Here is a 21,119-nt window from a genome sequence, read left to right as displayed (position 1 = left end):
AAATGAAATAAATGTAGATGATTCTCGCCATCTTGAGGGTGATAGCAGTGTCAGTGTTAGGGCTACGAAAAAAGTCAAAGAAAATTACTTGGCTCCTAAAAGGCCAGACTCTTCCAAGCAATGTCGCATCCCGCGTGGACTACTGGTAGGTCCACATGATTTTACTGACTTTGACGAGAGCACGAATAACTTTGCTCATAGTGGAACTGACACTATAGGATCATCGTCAACCTTTGTGGCTTCACTGGATCAAAATTCGCCAAACCATCTCAATCCCTCCGATCCCGCAGTCGAGCTTTCAGATCCTGCCATGCGCATATCCTTCAGACTTCCATCCGGCGTCGAGATCGAGGGAGAGAGTCTCAGTTGCTCTTCGAACGACGGCGCAGACGACATCGATGGATTCGCAACCGCAGACGACAGAGGGAAGACCGAAGCTGAAAATGACCTTTGCGCCACCTGTCCAATGTGTGTCGCCCAAAAGGCGCTTAATCAACAAATTGAACGCGTTAGTTATGGCGATGTACAAGAAATATGCAAACCTATCGACGATGCCGTCATTCAATTCGAAAAGGACACGGAAGGCTTGAGGGAAGGCACTGAGGAAATCCATCTCAAACACGTTGAGGCTTACGACGTCGATACTCTGGGATCATCGCTAGAGGGCGGGACAGTGATAGGAGAGTCAGCTGAAAACAAGGTAGGATACAGACTCTCTTTGAAAGACGTAGGTTCAACGCATCAAAAGCAGACAACATCAGAAAGCTCTACACGCCGAGGGTCATCACCACGAGACTCAGATCAAATGTCACTCCGTGGCATTGAGCTTCAGCCCGCCAGCAGGTTCTCTCTCGTTGACGAGTCACCAATAGCTGGATTTCCCACGGCTTCCGCCAGGGGCAGACAGCAACTCCCGAAATTCAGCTCCAGTCCCATTTACTCCGAAAAGTGGGTTGTCGAAAAGTCTAACCCTCCTCCAAAGTTAGTCACGGCCGACCAGCAGGCTCTCGCTCCGAGTTCCACAACGTCCGATAAGTCTCGAATATTGCGAGAATCGCCACCGGCTCAACGGGAATCCATCGAGAACGAGATACTGAGCGTGAGGATTCCTTTCTTGATCTGGAAAAACCAGCAGAAGAAAGCGAACATGATGAAGATGAGGGTGGAGGGCACCGGAAGTTCTTTCACGCTTGCACCCAGAACCGTTCGGAGCGGTTCCCCGTCACGAGTAAGGAGTGAACGTCGAAGCGCAACGACGGATGCAGAACTCATGAAGGCCGAGGAAATTCTAAAGCAAAGAGACAAAGCCGAGAATTTGGATGATGCTCATCCATGTCCCCCGAACAGTCCCACACTCGGACAATCAGCCAACGACACGGACAATGCCGAATCATAACTCAACAATATACTAAGAATAAAACAGTTTTTTTTTCGACATGTTTATTTACAGATTAGCAGTTGCGATCTTCACAAATTTAACTTGCAGAGGGAGACAAAGTGAAGAAGCTAGCATCTGAACCTTCACCCCTCTGAATAAAATCTTTCTTTCAAAACAGTTTTTTGTTTGACAAATAATGCATTAAATAAACGGAAATCATTATCAAAGCATATTGAAGAGTCCCAACATGATTATAGCAGTCACGACACTTGCATGGTAGTCTCATAACAGATTAAAAATGAATTTCGATCAAGACGTTCTTGATTCTATCCTCTGACCGTAAGTTAAGAATTGTAAGTCATTAGCCTTTCCATTTCTAAAACAATAATGATTGTACGATGGAGCCCCATCTTACTACAATATTGTCATGGTTGTTTTGGCTGTTCCGACAGACGTCTTCAGAATGTTGTAACTAAACGTTTCATTGATAATCACATGGTGGCTTTTCTGGCCTTTAAATGTAGAACTTCGCGTACTATATTCATTTAGTGATCACCAAACATGCAGCCAAATTCCTATATTATTTGCATCCGCCAAATATGTTTGCTAAAATGCTAACTTGACTGCACGATCACATTTAGTAGAAAAGACTGCCCTGCTGTTCCAAAAGTTGTGCAAGAATGATACATTGAACCATTTTAATTTTTGAACTGCGCTGTCATGATATAGCATCAAATGCTTTCATCGGACACAGGTTCCTGGTCTTTATTCACACTTCATCACTCTGTTTAATGTTCTTCAGTTGTGACATTAAAACAGTCACACGATTGTTCGATACGTATCATACAAATATCGACATGATCGAGGTAAGCCAAAAACGGTGAAAATAGTCTTTGTTAACATGATCCTGTTGCATAAACTCTTTACCTGAAAAAAAAAAACCGAACAAACAAACGAACTGAAAACTCAGGTAAACTCCATTATGCCATTGACTTAAAGACAAAACAGGAAAAGAAAAAATAATCTCAGGTTGCCCAGATTGATAGTTTCATGCAACAGGCCCCGTGAAATCAAACTGCCTGAAAAACTAAGGAGCTATCGATGGTGATGACATGGTAGAAAAGATAAACGTAAAACGGAAATCTAAACGAAATTCATAATAAGAGGACTAGCTTTAGACATTGGAAACCTTATTTTGACTTCACTAACAATCCTTAACACTGGCTGTTCAACACGGAGCTTCTATTTCTAAAAACTTGAGCTGCATTTATTCAATCATGGTCGTGTCTACGATACTGTCTTAAGAAATGATGCTATGTAAATGATTCGGATTTGAAATAATCATTATATTTTTTTAAAGGAAGGTGAAAATGTGTGAACAATCGGATTTACCAACTTCAGCTTTCCCATGGGCATTAAACCATTCAAACGTCTATTAGCTGGTAACAAATACCCATAGATATCTCTATTATCACTGCACAGCAATCTCTTCCAAATCAATGTGAACCTGAGTGTGCTTGTTGTTGTTTGTGTTCATCTTTCTTAGCGGAAAATTGAGCAAAGAAAATGGGATTCCATCGGGAATCCCATTTTCTTTACTCAATTTTCCATTAGTTGATAATATTCATTATGGTCAGTTTTTCTGTTTGCGTTTGTTACATTTTTTTTTTGGTATCATTATGTATCTCAGTCAACCATGTTTGATAATTTTGTAAAATGCGCCAACAGTGTTACTGGCGTGTCATATACTGAAGTAGGTGAATATGGTGATATTGCATGATGGGAGGGCAATTGACGACTCAACGAACTCGCATATTGTTTATGTTGATTTCGCACTGACATGCTGATTATGTTGCTGTTCTTAATATCCTATGAATTTGTGCACGTTTATATATAGCTAAATATTTGTTATTTTATTGTAAGTGAGAAGAGCATGAAAAACGAAAACATGAAAGAAATTTGAATGAAGCAAGCGTCTTTGTTATCCCCTTTGTTGTTGTTGTTGTTGCTGCTGCTGCTGTTGTTGTTTTTGTTGTTGTTGTTGCTCGTCTACAAGAAAGAAGCAAAGTATCGGACAGGTGAGCAGGCAGCAGGGAAAAGGAGCAGAAAGCTAGTTAAAGACACATATGATTGTATTTAAATGGACGGATATATATCTGTAAAAAGTGTTTATATTATCTCCTCCTCTTCTCCCCGTCTATATGTCTATTTATCTGTCTGTCTGTCTATCTATCTATCTATCTATCCATATATATATATATATATATATATATATATATATATATATATCCATCTACCTATCTATCTATCTATCTATCTATCTATCTACCTATCTATCTATCTACCTATCTATATATCTATTTATTTATCTATCTATCTATCTATCTATCTACACACAAACACATTATAGACAGACAGACAAACAGACAGATAGATAGATATAGATAGATAGACAGGTAGGTAGCTAGGTAGACAGCTACATATAGAAATAGATAATTGTATGGATAGATAAACATACAGAAGGAGACGGTGAAAGAAGTAAAAAGGAAGGAAAGAGAATGTGAAGAAACAACGCAGAGAGAAAGTGGTAAGAGAAGGAGAAGTCAAGAAAAACGGAACTAGGAGACTCGGAGACAGAAAAGAAAAAATGTATTATGTATACAGGAGATGTCGAACCCTAACAGTATCATTTAGTGTAAACATGACTGAGAGGGAGAAAAGCAAGAGAAACTGTGGATGAGAAAGTTTGAAAGAGATAGATATCTATAGGAGAAAAAGAGAAGGATAAGTCAAGAAAAACGGAACTAGGAGACTCGGAGACAGAAAAGAAAAAATGTATAATGCAGGAGATGTCGAACCCTAACAGTATCATTTATTGTAAACATGACTGAGAGGGAGAAAAGCAAGAGAAACTGTGGATGAGAAAGTTTGAAAGAGATAGATATCTATAGGAGAAAAAGAGAAGGATAAGTCAAGAAAAACGGAACTAGGAGACTCGGAGACAGAAAAGAAAAAAATGTATAATGCAGGAGATGTCGAACCCTAACAGTATCATTTATTGTAAACATGACTGAGAGGGAGAAAAGCAAGAGAAACTGTGGATGAGAAAGTTTAAAAGAGATAGATATCTATAGGAGAAAAAGTGTTAGGAAGAGATCGAAACACATATATACGAGGAAGAGGAGAGAGAGGGATATGAAAATATAATAGAAATAAAATGAGAGGAAGATTGAAAATATATTGAGAGAGATAGGAATTGATTTCAATTTCAATTCACGTTTCATTAACTATGTTTTATTTTTCTCCATCTCAACATAATCAATAGTATGTATACGTACAACATTGCACAATGTACATGAAAGTAAAGAAATATCAACGTTATAGACATAAAGATAAAGATAAACATAAATGATTGAGAACATAAAGAACATGATCAGTTGAGAAGAAGAGTGATGAGCAAGACAAGTAATGCATCTACATAGCTGAGACCAAGGGCGTACCGAGGGGGGGTGTTTTGGGTGTTCAAACACCCCCCTTTGCCAAAAGGGGGGTGTTTAAGGTGTTCAAACACCCCCCTTGGGCAAAAGGGAGGTGTTTGAGCTATTCAACACCCCTCTTCAGCAATGCTTAGATGTTGACAATGAAACAAAAGCTGTCTTTACCGCTTTTATTTCCGTTTTGAATTCCGCCTTTCCTTTCTTTTGCGTTCATTTTCTCTCTCTCTCTCTTCCTTGTTTTAATGTTTGTGTGGATGATGATACATTATGGAGTTACATAATATCATACGCACTAAAGAACTCGTGTACAGTACGTGTTAATACTACGTTACTGCACCGCGCGCGAAGCTGACGCGCAAACAGAAAACCAAATCAAACAAGATAAAAACAAAACATGGGTTCCATGAATTCCATGTTTTGTAACGCTGAAATATAAAAATTTTCGTCTCGCTCGCTGCGCCCGCTCGCCAAAGTTTATCAAAAAACAAAAATAAGAAGAACAAAACGCAATGATGACGTGGAAATATAAAAATTTCGGCTCACTCACTCGTAGTAATTCAGAGTATTTTTCCAAGTCCTTAGTTTGTTGGCATAAATTGTTATCTATGAAGCCGTCACTATATCTTGATTAGAATTGTAAGATTTAATAACCAAAAAATTCCATGTTTTGTAAGGTGAAATACAAAAATTGTTGGCTCGCTCGCTGCGCTCGCTCGCCAAAATTTATCAAAATTTATCAGATTTCATATCACCCTCAAAAAAAAAAAAACTTTTAAGTGCTCGAAAAAGCATATCAAGTGGACTTTTTTTAAGTCCCTACCGGGATGGGATTGGGGTTGAACACTGTTGGTATAAATCGTTATCTATAAGACCGTTACTATATCTTGATTAGAATTGTCATTCGAAGATTTAACAACCAAAAATGACAAGAATTCCATGTTTTGTAAGCTGAAATACAAAAATTTTCGGCTCGCTCGCCAAAATTCTTCAATATCTATTACATTTAAAACACCCTCAAAAGACCCCTTCTATAAGTGCTTGAAAAAGCACATCATGTGGACTTTTTTTAAGTCCCTACCGGGATGGGGTTGGACACTGTTGGTACAAATCGTTATCTATAAGGCCGTCACTATGATTAGAATTGTAATTCGAAGATTTAATAGCCAAAAATGACAAGAATTCCATGTTACGTATAAAGCTGAAATATAAAGATTTTCGGCTCGCTTGCTGCGCTCGCTAGCCAAAATATATCAAAATTTAGGGTTGCCTATTTATACATTTAAATCACCCTCAAAAGACCCCTCTTAAGTGCTTCAAAAAGCATATCATGAGGACTTTTTTAAGTCCTTACCGGGATGGGGTTGGGGTTGAACACTTTTTCAGAAATTAGGGGCGCAATTTTCGCGCTTGCCACGGGCGCCGTTTTCCCTAGATACGCCACTGACTACCATGTACAGTCAGTATAGTAGCCTACTGGAAGCAGTAAGCTCTGGAAGCTCTGGGAGTAGCAAGTTACTTGCTACTCAATGTAATTAGTAATAGCACATGGACTTGGTAATCTTTAGTAATAGTAGATATGAATTTTTTCAATGACTGAAAGTTAAAACTGAAAGATAACTGAGTGTGAGTCTACAAATTGTGGTTGGATGACTTTATTGCGCCTAAAATTCATTAGATATCTAGGTCTAGGAGCAGTGGTGTAACTACGGGGGCATGGGGGGGGGGCACGTGCCCCCCCCCCCCCATCCGCTGATTAAAAAAAAGAAGAAAAGAAAAAAAGAAAAAAGAAAGAAAAAAACCTACGAAAATGGTAATTCAAGGGTTAGTAAACTGCTTTTGAAATAGACATGAAAGGATGATCAAGAAAAAAAGATATTTTTCTAAGAATTCTTTTAACCATATAATTAAAGAGGTATATAACATTGTTCAAAAAGCCCGGAGACGACGAAAGATTGCGATTCAGCGTGATTCCTGGTTGGCATTTTGAATACCAGCAGGATGTGCGCAGTGTACTCAGAATATCGGAATGGCAAAAAAAGTCGCTGCAATGTTGCGCAATGTTTGATGGGTTGTACACATTTGCTATCAAAGCTTGATCATTGATTTTGCAGTGTTGCTTTACATACTAGTCTATATTAAAATGCCTTGCATTGCCAATAATAAGACTTGACCTTGGCTATTTCCTAACTTTTCCAGCTATATGAAACACACACACTCACAAACACAAACAAATTAGGGGATGCTCTATATAAAGTGCAGATTTTGGACATCCTTCTCCCGCTTGGTCACTTCGACGCCCCCTCGCTGGTCATACCTCCCCCAATCATGAACATAAACCGACACCCTTGACTACCAGTGGCGGATCCAGGGGGCGCACCGGGCGCCCACTCCCTCCAAAGCGAAAAATATATATATGTAGCTACAAACGACAGTTTTTGGACGGTAAAATGTCAACATTTTCAAGCTCGCTCGCTTCGCTCGCTCGCATTTAACCGTTATATGCCATTCTCCTGATGTTACTGCCAGTAATTGCCAGCAGTTGCGCCCGGTGCGCCCCCCCCCCCCCCCCCCGAATTTCCAAAGCGAAAAAATATAGCTACAAACGGCAGTTTTGGGACTGTAAAATGTCAAAATTTTCAAGCTCGCTTGCTTCGCTCGCTCGCATTTAATCGCTAAGCAATTCTTCTGATGTTGCTGTCAGTAATTGCCAGCAGTTGCGCCCGGTGCGCCCCCTCCCATTAATTTCTAAAGCGAAAAAAATATAGCTACAAACGGCAGTTTGAGGACTGTAAAATGTCAAAATTTTCAAGCTCGCTCGCTTCGCTCGCTCGCATTTCATCGTTATGCAATTCTCCTGATGTTGCTGTCAGTAATTGCCAGCAGTTGCGCCCAGTGCGTCCCCTCCCCTTAATTTCTAAGGCGAAAAAATATAGCTACAAACGGCACTTTTGGGACTGTAAAATGTCAAAATTTTCAAGCTCGCTCGCTTCGCTCGCTCGCATTTAATCGTTATGCAATTCTCCTGATGTTGCTGTCAATAATTACCAGCAGCTGCGCCCGGTGCGCCCCCTCCCCTTAATTTCTAAAGCGAAAAAAAATATAGCTGCCAACGGCAGTTTGGGGACTTAAAGTGTCAACATTTTCAGGCTCGCTCGCTTCGCTTGCTCGCATTTAATCGTTATGCGATTCTCCTGATGTTACTGCCAGCAACTGTCAGCAGTTGCACCCGGTGCAACCCCCTTAATTTCCAAAGCAAACACATATTATATTCAATATATATATATATATATATATATATATATATACATATATTACGGCAGTTTGGGGACTTAAAATGTCAAATTTTTCAAGCTCGCTCGCTTCGCTCGCTCGCATTTAATCGTTATGCAATTCTCCTGATGTTGCTGTCAGTAATTGCCAGCAGTTGCGCCCGGTGCGCCCCCTCCCCTTAATTTCTAAAGCGGAAAAATATAGCTACAAACGGCAGTTTGGGGACTGTAAAATGTCAAAATTTTCAAGCTCGCTCGCTTCGCTCGCTCGCATTTTATCGTTATGCAATTCTCCTGATGTTGCTGTCAGTAATTGCCAGCAGTTGCGCCCGGTGCGCCCCCTCCCCTTAATTTCTAAGGCGAATATAGCTACAAACGGCAGTTTGGGGACTGTAAAATGTCAAAATTTTCAAGGTCGCTCGCTTCGCTCGCTCGCTTTTAATCGTTATGCAATTCTCCTGATGTTGCTGTCAGTAATTACCAGCAGTTGCGCCCGGTGCGCCCCCTCCCCTTAATTTCTAAGGCGAATATAGCTACAAACGGCAGTTTGGGGACTGTAAAATGTCAAAATTTTCAAGGTCGCTCGCTTTTAATCGTTATGCAATTCTCCTGATGTTGCTGTCAGTAATTACCAGCAGTTGCGCCCGGTGCGCCCCCTCCCCTTACTTTCTAAAGCGAAAAAATATAGCTGCCAACGGCAGTTTGGGGACTTAAAATGTCAACATTTTCAAGCTCGCTCGCTTCGCTCGCTCGCATTTAATCGTTATGCCATTCTCCTGATGTTACTGCCAGCAACTGCCAGCAGTTGCACCCCGTGCAACGCCCTTAATTTCCAAAGCAAATACGTATATATATATATATACATACATATATTATTATACAGCCGTATATAGCTACAAACGGCAGTTTGGGGACTGTAAAATGTCAAAATTTTCAAGCTAGCTCGCTCCGCTCGCTCGCATTTTAACATAATTGTACAGTTATGCAATTCTGATGTTGTTTCCATGAGGTGCGCCCCCCCCCCCCCCCAATGTCTTGACCCACGGTACGCCACTGAACACCCCCCTCTAAAAAATCCTGGGTACGCCACTGGCTGAGACAACATAACAAAGACAACTGCAGAAATAACAACGACCTGAGAGAAGGATTTCATTAAAGGACACTGTGATTTAGCAATGATACTAACCTTGATTACGGCCAATGATTGGTTTGGTCAAATCGACTGCGGTCATTGCTGTACTGGCATTGAGTGAGCATTGATTGACCGACTGATCACAGGCTTGGTCATTGTGATTCTATCATAGTGACCTCAACAGATCAATAGAACCGACTGAAAACAAGTTCATCAGCGCGCACGCACAAACACATAAACAAATATTACACAACCCGCTTACACCTTTCTCTCCTCTGTGTCTGAAAGAAGTGTAAATCATAATAATGTTGGTACTTAAAAACAGGTTTTGTTTTTTTTTTATTTTCATCCTTGCTAACCTAAGCTCTTTATGTGATTTTCGTTTATAAAGTGATCGGGTGGAGAATTCATTCGATATGTTACACTTGTAGACTCGTATTTGTGAAAGCGGAGACAATGTTATCATGTGGACTCGCTCACAATTTTTCATACGTCGCTCAATAATGTTAATAATATTCACACACATTATTTCTCGTTAATTCTCGCATGCTTACTCAAAGATAGTACGGAAGGTTTGCGCTGATACAGAAACCTCATAACTCTCTACTCTAGTTAAAATAGTTCTGTGTTCTATTTTTCTCGCGACCTATACTCGGAGATACAATCCAAAGTTTGAAATTCAGTTCTCCGACGATCTTCACTAGATTAATTCATTCATGACTGCTAGTCTGTATAATTTCTTCCACATAATCCATTGGTTCTGTTCGCTTGCAACTCTTTCCTTCGACTCTGTATCAAAGTTGAAAAAATGGACGAAGAACTACTTTAAGGTGGTTATCTAATAACTGTCCATTGTTCAAATGCCTCCGATTAAAAAAACAAGGTCAAGTTAAAGGCATAATTGTTATACCAAAATCACATTTTGAGCTGCGGGTGTCTCGAATTTTGTGTCGACGCTATTGTTGAAGTCTATTAAGAATCTGGAAGTGAATAGGCGCTCACTGACGTTTTTCATTTCCCCCTCCCACCGTTTTAAGCGGCAGGTGACAAGAGGCACCTCATAATCGATCATCGTGTGAAAGGGAAGAATGCACGGAAGACGAGGCCCCGCCCACCGGAGTATTATCAGACGTGAATAAAAGATAGGTTGTCCGGAGACGCGACAGGAATCAATACGGTATCTAGGCAACGAGACGCCACCTGGTTCTTGTCCGTACCGCTGATGATCGACTGCTTTTGTTGCCCCTGCAACTGCTGTCTTGGTTATTTTCTTTACACCCGCAGGTAGAATGGAATGCTCCGTATCTTCTTCATTTGAAAGTTCTGGCAGAGCATTGAGCTTGAGATGGAATGAGGGTGGGGTAGGCAAGACTTGTCTACCACAGAATCTACAGAGGGCGGTATTGCAAACGAAGCAAAGTGCAATTTGGTACAAAAGAGCCTGGTTCTATTGAAACGTTATCCTCTAGTGAAAATCGACTCGTTGTTTAAGTTCACCTCCTGAATAGAGTACAACGGAAGGTAACAGTGAAAGTTTTTTTTTTAATTGTTGAACCCTCATAATATGAAAAAACGTAAAATTTGATAGCCTCACACATGTCCAAGAACAGTGATATAACATCGATATTTGTCCTTAGGATTCTAAACTTGCAAATGTATCTTTGCAATGCATGTATTATGTTTCAAATTCAAATTAAGAAGAGAGTGTAACCTGTTGTAAAATTTGATAGCCTCACACATGTCCAAGAACAGTGATATAACATCGATATTTGTCCTTAGGATTCTAAACTTGCAAATGTATCTTTGCAATGCATGTATTATGTTTCAAATTCAAATTGAGAAGAGAGTGTAACCTGTATATTTTCTTCTAATAGCTAAAGCTGTAACGAATCAGGGTTTATAATCATGTAAAGTGTTGGTTCTGGCAGCTGAAGTATTATCGAGGGTACCATTATATATTTCCAAAGCAGAGGAAGAATTTTGAAGCAATGACATTACAGTATCGTCTTCTCAGATTTGCTCATACAACTGTGGACAGTGTCACTGTTTTCTGCAAAATGTGTCCGACTGCATAATCCCACAACTTTCCTATTTTTAGCCAGAGTTTTATATGCTTTGTGACTCCACTGATAGAATGACACAATGATTGACGATGTTTCCAGTTTGTAAAATCTGCGAGTTGCATGCATGGTATACATACTACCAGATATCTCCGATGTTCAAAAGATATGAAGCTATGAAAAATTAAGCTTAAAGCCTAACTCTAAATGCTAAAAGGAAGGAAACTATTCATGGTGATAGACCGATTTATGATACTCAGTATTTTCCATAGACAACATAGTTAAAATGAACGCAGATCTCTTGTTAGCGGCAACATAATTCTCAGGTTTTGGTATAATGGAGCGTCTGCTTTCTTTTCAGACATTTTATGTCATTGTACAGCTCAATCAACAAAACTTGGCAAATTTCTGCAACTGAGCCACACTTTAAAACAGTCTTTTATCAACATGCAGTGAAGTTTCCCATAAGGGCTAAAAATATATATTTTTATGCGCATGGCACAAATGTGTGAAAGTCTCTTTTTCCAACAGGGGATATCTGTTTGCGCATATCTCTTTTCACATTGAAAACTTGAAACAATAACAATGCACTCAAAGCGAACGTTTAGTCCTAGTGCTTTTGTCTGTCCACAGAGCCGGTCTCTATTTTCCACGACCTCTCTGCCTGTCCACAAAAGAGCGCCATCAGACGTCCAGAGCAAGTAATGCTACCCCATGCATTGGAGAGTGTTCTGTCACCACAAACATTATAGTCATGCAACTCGAGTAAGAAGTATCATGACTTTGTCTGGATGGACAGATTTGTAGAGTCTGATGTTTGGCCCCAATTCGAAAGAATGTATGTGTGAAATGTGTGCGAAACTGAAGACTACAGTTTGAAATAAATGCATCGGTCAACAGAATGTTATATAGAATGTTCTAATTGTTGTCAGTCGTAAGTAATGTGAGTTTCCTTTTTGAATTGCAATTGGAGACTAAAGTCGTTCTTTGAAAGCAAAGAATTAAAAGAGTTTATAACACGAACTTCTACTAACACACATCTCCCTAAATAGACTGTTCCACTGGTAATTTTGACAGCTTTATAAAAACACACACCCACACACCCCTACACACACACACACACACACACACGCTGATATCAAAGTGCTCAATTGGAAATTTGCCAATATCAACAACAACAACAACAAAAAGGTCACGCCAAGTAGGTGTCAATCTGCCTTTTAAGATGGTTGCATAAACCAAAACCTCAAAAAGGACATCATACTTTTGTATATGGAGAGTTTGTGGTATGATGTCATGTGATAGTCCTTGGAAAGACTGGATGGGATCTTTCTAGGTAGCTTCAGCCTCCGAGCAGAGATCACGAGAAAGCTTAACCAAAGTTTTTAGGAGCTGCGGACCTGCTCAGGAGTGTAGACGTTTCGGAACAGATCGACTGTCCGTCGTCAGGTCTTGTAAGAGATACTTAGAAAGTCAAACAGTCCTATTCAAGAATGACAGAAGGTGCACCGCAAATTTTTTCACAAGTTCACACATACATGTTAACAGTTCACGTCCTCATCATGTAAACCCATACTTCAGTGTACTTTCAAACAGCACCCTTGTGGTTGTAATCATTCAAACTTGAACAACGCCCTCTCAGAGCTAAGTGAGATAATGGGTAAAGTCTTTTCACGTAATTAGTTGTGACATTATTAATCCGTCACAACATTAAGCAAAATAGGGAAAATCAAATTGAATAGAATAGGAAATAAAGTTTTCTCGCGATTCGATTTAAATCATCCTACTTTATATACAAACGAGCTTTTCAATTAAGAATTACATTTGCTTCTTTACGAAAACTAAATACTTTTCATTGTTCTACCCTACACTTCATTTTCAATAGTGATATTATTGATGAAGTAGTGATTAGCTTTCAAACTTTGGTCTCCAGAACTCCATAGAATCATACAATGTCACGTTGTATTACATCAAAGGCAAGAAGGTGAGTGAGTTCTTTGTTGATTTAATTCGCTAGCTTAGGACAAGAAAGGTGAATACCACATTTACAAGATCGATCAGTATAGAGATTTCAGATAATTTAATCTGTCATATCGCAGGTGCATGGACGGTAACAACGACAAGTCTACGGAGGCACCTCGCTACTCTCAACGAATCTATTCATAATGGAACACATAGACAGTGGAGAAAGTACTACAGTACTGCACAATTATACACAGGAAAACATTCGCTTAATAGATTATTTGTGTGTTCTACTCACTTCAAAGGAAGTCTACACATGAAATCGTTGATATTTTACAATCAAATACAAAATATTGGATACTCAGTTTGAATTCATGTGTAACTGACTGTTTTTGATCCATGGTTCACTGTCAAACTGTCAAACGGCTTTGGAAAACAAACGTTTTCCTTTGGTTGACAAGGGTCATGATTTCTTCACCTCGACCGTGAGTGCGTATTGTCCACTTTTCGAGTATAGGATAAAAACAGACTGGATTCTCTCTCAAATGGAAAACGCGGTATAAAAAGTTTTCTATTTACGTTTACCTAGTGAATCAACTCTTGATAAACCAAAACAATACACTGTCATTTATTTTTCAACATCACTATACTCCAATAATGACCATAATATTTGAGAAGTATTCCATGAAAAGTATTAATCCCATCAAAATTGATAAGTCAATTTGAAACGTAAGGCTATTGTCTTCTTATTTCTTTTTATCTATTGCTTTTGGTTCTACAGGAGGGGAAGACACTCGAAAAAAAAAAACCCTGATATTGTGATCATTACCCAAGATCTGATATGACATTGTGGTAATACAAAGTCAACATTGGCGCTAACAATCTTTCAATTGCAATTCAAAATGCAAGCGAAACGATAAACAGGTGAAATGTTCGACACTACGTGCATGACGTGTGAAGTTGAAAAAAAAGCAAAAGATTAGGCTCGTCTATTTTTTGAAAGGTGGTTGCATTAAATTGCGACAATGAGATATTTCTGATTTTAAGTTACGTGATAAACTGATAAATCATGCTCCCTTGCAATAACACATTCTATTCTATGGCATGTCAAATAACAGTGTTGAATGAAATATGCGAAAATAGTGAGTACACGTATGTGCAGAAAAGAGCGATAACTTTTTGATAACCTTAACATTATTAGTCATCGTCGTCATCATCATAAAATCGCCCAACTAGCCAATAGTACCTTTACCTATACTTCTAAATAACAGTACCGAAAGACTCTATTCTCTTCAAATTCTCTTCATTCCTATTATATATTCCAGAAAAGAGAAGTACACAGAGTGATATTGCACTAAAGAATACTAATGAAAATGATACTACATTACACTTGCCCTAGCAGCAGCATCTTATTTCGTGCCGAATTCTAAAGAGTTACGCTGGAAACCTTGGAGATAGTATCGTTATACAAGTCTTAACATCACACTGCCACATTCAGTTTATGCATTGAAGAAGATCTTCCGCCCGGAATAAGAGCTCAGCAGCAGTGCTATAATCAGAAATAAAGCAATAAAAGTCTGATATGACAAGGTAATTGATTTGACATGGTTTATACCATTGTGTTTGCTGCAATATAGCGACGACGCTGTATTAGAATAAAGACAAGATTTTTGTGATTTTTTTGTGAATACGTGATCCTTTACAAAATAAGTGAATGCATGATCCTATACAAAATAATTAGCTCATTATTTCAGATATTACCTCTTTAATTCCGACTCTACTCACTTCATGATGGATTTTATTTTACACTATTTATCAATGATGCAAATATAATGGCATCACTCTTCATAAGCGGCAAAATTATACAAACAGAAATTTTGAGATTGAAATCTGTGTTACCCTTCCTGGGGGTGTTTCATAAAGCTGTTCTTAAAGTTACTAACGATTTAAGAACGACTGGTAATCAGTTCTGATGTGCTATACTTATCAGAATTTCAATAATTCGGCACAAGAACAGATCACCAGTCGTTCTTAAGTCGTTTGTAATTTTAAGAACAGCTTTATGAAGCACCCCCTGAACAATGACAATTTTATTATCATGATAGTCTGGACGGACATAATGAGACGCTTTACAACTGTTTCGTCGAATTTGGGGAATTTGGTGGGCAAAAATGTCCCGCATCGGATGACTCATAGTCAGAACACGAAGGGCGCCCAGCGCTGCCATGGCTCGCGGTATGCCACTCGTCCATCGAACCATACCCTGACGTCCCGCATCGTGACGCCGTAGAGGCGCTGGTGTGTGCCGTCGACGCTGATGTCGAATCCGTCGACTGATGCTTCTCGAGAAGTTTCTGCGTGGCATTATCGATGATGTCGTAGAATTCATCGCCCCGCAAGACACTCTTCCGCGTCCGTATCTTGGCGGGGATGTTAGTGAGAGTTGTGAGATGGATGCAGTGAGTTGTCGGAAGGAATTGATCGAAGTTGATTGGCGATGGCGATGGTTTAGCGTCAGCATCGCCACGGGAAGTGACGTTGGTGCAGCTGTGCTTGCGTGAACCCCGAAGATTTGCTCGCTTCCTTTTGGCCGCCAATTTGTTTAGGATTACCCTCTCGCGTGGCGATACCTTCGCGGATCCTTTATTAGAGATGCTGGTGGACGGGAGTGGTGACAGTCGCCCCAACGGCACCTCGCTGCAAGGAAGCATCGTCTCTGGTTCTGATTTCAAGGGCGTTGTCACCGGGGTCGAATATTTTAACCTACCCACTGGCCATCGAATAAGGCGGCCGAGTCGCGAGCTGTCCGAGGGGACGTTATTTGAAGACAAGCCGCCAACTTGTAGCGACCCTACAAACTCGGACGGCTTCTCATATTTTCCCGACGTCCGCTCCAGCCTTGTACTCAGCGAGTCGACGTCCGCTTCGCGCTGCTCGATAGTAAGAAACCCGCCACGTTCTGCCATCTTCTGCGCTTCCTGGACGAGACTGCTCGTGTTGCGGTTCTTACCGCGGCGTTTCTTGCCCGGTTTCCACGATTTGCTCGCGACGTTATTATCTCTCTTCCACGAGTCTCGGTCGCGAGCTTCGACGGTGAGGCCACATGCCTCCACTCGAATCTTTGGCAAGAAAGGCTCGTTGCTGCTGGTCTGCTGCTGGACAGAATCTCTCACGGTCCTCGAATCATCGTCGCGTTGGACGGCCATGAGAGCAAACGCAGCGGTAGACGCGCGAGTCTCGTAGTTCGTTCGCACCTCTGAAGCCATTGCCATGCCGACAATTCTTCTGACATACAGCACTCATCCCCGCAGCTTATATTTCATGTCCATTGCATCAAAATCAAATAACGACTGGTCAATCTCAGTATTCACCCAGACGCAACCGATTCAATTGCTCTCACTGCCATGGACGAACGCTAGTGACTGGCACCTACATGCAAAAATCGGTTGCTGTGGAGACGCGATCAACTAATTACTGTTTGTTCAGAGCTCAAACAATTCGTATCACACGTTTGCTCATTGATATCACGTTAGAAAGGTGTTAATTAGGACGCTAAATCCAAGATATCTCGAGATCTTGTTTACCCTGCGTAGCCGATGAAATCCAGAGCAGACCTATCTGTTCTGTTTGTCCAACTTATCATTCATTAAACATAAACTGTTGTGTCACTTTGAAAAATGATATTCGGCACAAGCATTGAACACGTGACCATGAAGCATCAATGTTAGCAATAGCAGTGACACTTCTACCTTGGCTTATTATTCTTTTCTGGATGATATCAGAAGTCAAATACAGGCATGGCAGGACTATCAAAAGTCAACTTGGGCGTGAGGTCAGCACGGCAGGTGTAGTGGAGAGTGCAGTGCGGTGCACGGAGGTAAGGCTCTCACCTTACCGCAGTGTGTCGACACAACGTTCAGTAGCAAAGTACCATCGCTTCACGTACCCACCGCGATACCTCTCGGTCAGTCGAAGGCGGAATTGATGATCGTTTTTCACACGAGACAGACACAGATATGGCCAGGTACTCGTCTGTTGGTAATAAGAGGTATATTCCGTACAATAGGCCGTCGGATGTCCGTGTTTGGTAACGTCATAGTGATCACCACTCATCAATAACCGTCTCCGGTCCAATCCTGTTAAAAAAAAAACACGGAAAATTAACACAAATTGATGATCAATATTTCAAAGCCATAATACTATGACTTTAGCATTAAAGGGCAGATTATAATTATCATGTGTTTATGGGGTCCTCTTCCTCTTCAGGAAAGCTGATTATGATCAATCATCTTGATTTCAGCGGGATGACGTCATTTCTGACGCAGATGTTACTAACGAGTCTGAGCTAATTATGCTTGACATTTTGAAACAAAAAAGGCAGCAAAAGAGACGTAAGTTTACCATTAAAGAGAAACCTTCATCTGTATTGATCCCTGGAACTAACTTGTTCAATCTCGAGTGATCTGTTCTCGTGTTTTGTTTTGATTTTTGTTTTTTAGTGTGTGATTTGGCTCTTGCGTCGAATTTTGTGAGGTCTATCAGCTGTATCTGCAACGAAGCTTCGTCTTCCCACGACATCGCGATGAACTAACAAGACATGGAGAGAATAATCAATCAATCACGTCGATGCTGTACCTTTCGATGAACTGATAAACTTAGTCGGAACCCTTCCCAAAAAGATTCCAGCATGAAAGGAAGACAATGAGTATTGTTTTCTTGTCAATTGAGTGTTGTATCTGTTTGTCGCACGGACGGATGCTCACACACAGAGCGGACCGAACATGATAACAACAGTGCTTCCCACAAACCTTATACCTGATACTGACAAGATCTCTCCATTCATTGTCAACCTCACGACTTGTTTGCCCGTGTAGAGGGTAGATTACACATTGTTCATTAACCAGTTCGCCTTCTTGAACTTAAAGTGGCGTCTGTACAAAGTTTAGTATCTCGTGATGGGGATGGGGTTAACAACGTTCCCTTGGATACCCATCTTTCTCCCCATGCACTCCCTCGATGGGTGCAAAGATGAACGAAGATAAACTTTGGGGCAAGCTCAGGGGGGTGAAAATAGATATCAAATTATGCAAAACAAACACACTTGAAACCAAGCAATCGAAAACAAACACCGAGCAGAACACCACTTCTGGTGAAGCGTATCACGAATGCCCACTCCCTCATCTTCATCTTCCAGTTAGTTATAACCGAGGTAGAATCAAACAAACAGGTTAACAGAACTTTTTTTCTTCTTCCAATATCGGACATTAAACCATTAATCAGACGTAAGATAAGGAATTTTAAGCACTTGAAACCTTCACATGTTTGTCACTAATCGTAAATATTTTAGTCGTACCCACACAATTATGCAGATAGAATGATATTATGTTGATCCACCCCCCCCCCCATGTCTCCTATTGACCTAGACACAACTCTATACTACACGGATCAGAAAGGATAAAAAAAATAATCCCTACCTCAACATTTAATCAATATAATTATGCTGTTTTTAATAAACAATAATGGTAACTTCGAAAGGGTATAGGTTTAAGTGATACAGCAAATCTTTCATCAAACTTCTGCTCGAAACATTATTCTGCTCTCTTCAATTGGTTTGTGACTAAAACCGGTTGTCGCTATATACTTCACCAATGATTAAAAAAAAAGAAAACCTATATTTTCTTACATTGTCCAACACGTATGAAGTTTCTGTCATTATGATTTTGTTAGATTTTATTTTACTCTTTCTGTTAAAATCAGTTTAATAATATAGAGTGCAATTCTATTATCAACAAAACCAAAAAAAAAAAAAAAACCTTTTTCAACACAGATTCCTAAGGAAGAGGAGAGGATCCTCTTTTTTTTTTCTTGATTCTCATCCTTTATACTTTAAATTATTACAGTTAACACTACTTTGGTTTGCACTTTCCTTCTTCATTCTTGAATAAACTTTAATCATCGTACGTATGAAAAAGTGGAATATTTCTTTGGAAAGTTTGCAGAGTCCGTAAAAAGGCTCTGTCAAATATAGGAAATCGATGACGTCTGGTTTGTTCGTTTGTTTAGTTCAGTTTCAGTTATTTTTTTAGTTCACTTCATTTTGTTTAATCGTGGCAATTTATTTCGACAAAAGCTATCCTTCTGCAAGTCCTTGGACAACATAAAAAGAGCAAGAATATGTATAACCTGCACACAATAATAGAGTAAGTGAAATAACTCGAGTAAAAAAAGATTAAACAGTACAACGAAAAAAAAAGACATATATAGGCCTACAGTATATAAGCTAACATTGAACAAGATTTTAAAAAGAACAAATAATTCCCGCGCATTTGCTTAAACTAAGAGAGCTGTTCATCAGTGAATGATTAATTGGTTGATTAATTAATTCAATTAATTCATTCATTCATTCAGTCATGTTCTTACTTATCATATCCTTTCATTCATTTATTCATAAGATATGGAATCTGGATGTAAATGTCGTCTGACATATTGATAATAAAAGAATTGTAAGTGGGGATAGATATCAATCAATACCTACATCCAATCGCCTCGATCGGTCCGATGTTGTGAATAAAGGTAATGAAACTGAATCTGCAAGAATATGAGGATATGAGTATCATTATGTCAGTATATGTTAGCATACGGAAGAATAACGAGCTGTATAAGAAGAGAAAGTCTCAGACCCACACCGATCCCAGGGTAACAGTATTGTACGAGGCTATACACAGTCTATTTGCGGCGACTGATAATGAAGGAGCGAGAGCGCACTGTTTTGTGCAGGGGCTGTCTTGGCTTCGATCAATCGTCATGACCTCTCAAAACACCTGTCTTGGGTGGCTAAAAATGGCGGAGTCGGTTCCACTGATGGTGGTACCATTGCATTCAGCAAATTTGCCATGAACTTCTTACATATCCTTCATTCTCACAGCGCTAAACAGACATGTGCTAGATATGATTTTCTGAAGAAGCTGATCAGGAAGTTTCTAGGACAGTTCTTATCTCCATATTCATTTTTAATCCTCAACCAAACGTTTGACGTTATAATGTTTGTGACGTGAATCCAGAGTCAACTTATCTTTTGCTTAGAATAATGATAATAATGCTAGTAGTAATAATAATAACAATGATTATGATGATAATAATAATAATAATGGTAATAATAATAATAATAGTAATGAATAAATGACATATGTGACCCTGCACCTCAAAACAAACAAAAAGTCGCCAGACATGAATTTTTAGTTAAGACCATATTCTGAAAGAACAGACTTTAAGCTTTAAAATGATGTATAACTCAAATCAAATGGACTCTCCTAACCTATCTAAATATTGGAAAGAAAGCACAAACTCAGGAAAAGTGTGAACTGAGAAAAGAGGCTCTGAAGTACAGTGTCTATTCAAGCGCTTAATCTTTACCAAACCGTGCTGGCTATGAATGAATGGGACAAAAAAACAAGAAGTAAACCACCAGAGTAACAACAATGAAGGGATTATCAAATTAAACTGAAATTAAGCATGCCTCATTAAAACATTCTGTCCATAATTAATGCCAACTTTCAAAGTAGTAGCACTATCCTTTCAAAAGTTATTAAAGTTGAAAGTTAAGAGTGTGGACAAGGTTTTTCAGAAATGAAAAAGGGATTCTAAAGACACACGTTGCACTATTCTACCAAAAATGTTCAAGATAAACTGTTAAAAAATACACTTTCCTGCCCGTTTTATGATACCAAATTTTAGCATAATGTAAAAGAAGACCCGCTCTTTCAGAAAATGTAAAAAAGTCAAGTTCGGCTAGGTTGACCCATTTCACTTATTTTCAGTCCT

General features: G+C 39.6%; 1 protein-coding gene across 1 annotated transcript; it reads right to left on the bottom strand.

Annotated features, from left to right (window-relative positions):
* Positions 1–15,427: 15,427 nt before the first annotated feature.
* On the bottom strand, positions 15,428–16,570 carry LOC139711063 (uncharacterized). Its single transcript, XM_071622982.1, has one exon. The coding sequence runs from the start codon at positions 16,568–16,570 to the stop codon at positions 15,428–15,430; it is 1,143 nt and encodes a 380-aa protein (XP_071479083.1).
* Positions 16,571–21,119: the final 4,549 nt, after the last annotated feature.

This window comes from Diadema antillarum, unplaced genomic scaffold (genome assembly GCF_040938485.1).
Source record: "Diadema antillarum isolate AM-2024a unplaced genomic scaffold, OU_Dant_1.0 seq00001606_RagTag, whole genome shotgun sequence".
NCBI lineage: Eukaryota > Metazoa > Echinodermata > Echinoidea > Diadematoida > Diadematidae > Diadema > Diadema antillarum.
This window is presented reverse-complemented; position numbering and strand designations above follow the sequence as displayed.

What these genes read in the sequence shown, in the direction of transcription:
- LOC139711063 (XM_071622982.1), bottom strand. Translation starts at nt 16,570, where the DNA reads ATGGCAATGGCTTCAGAGGTGCGAACGAACTACGAGACTCGCGCGTCT.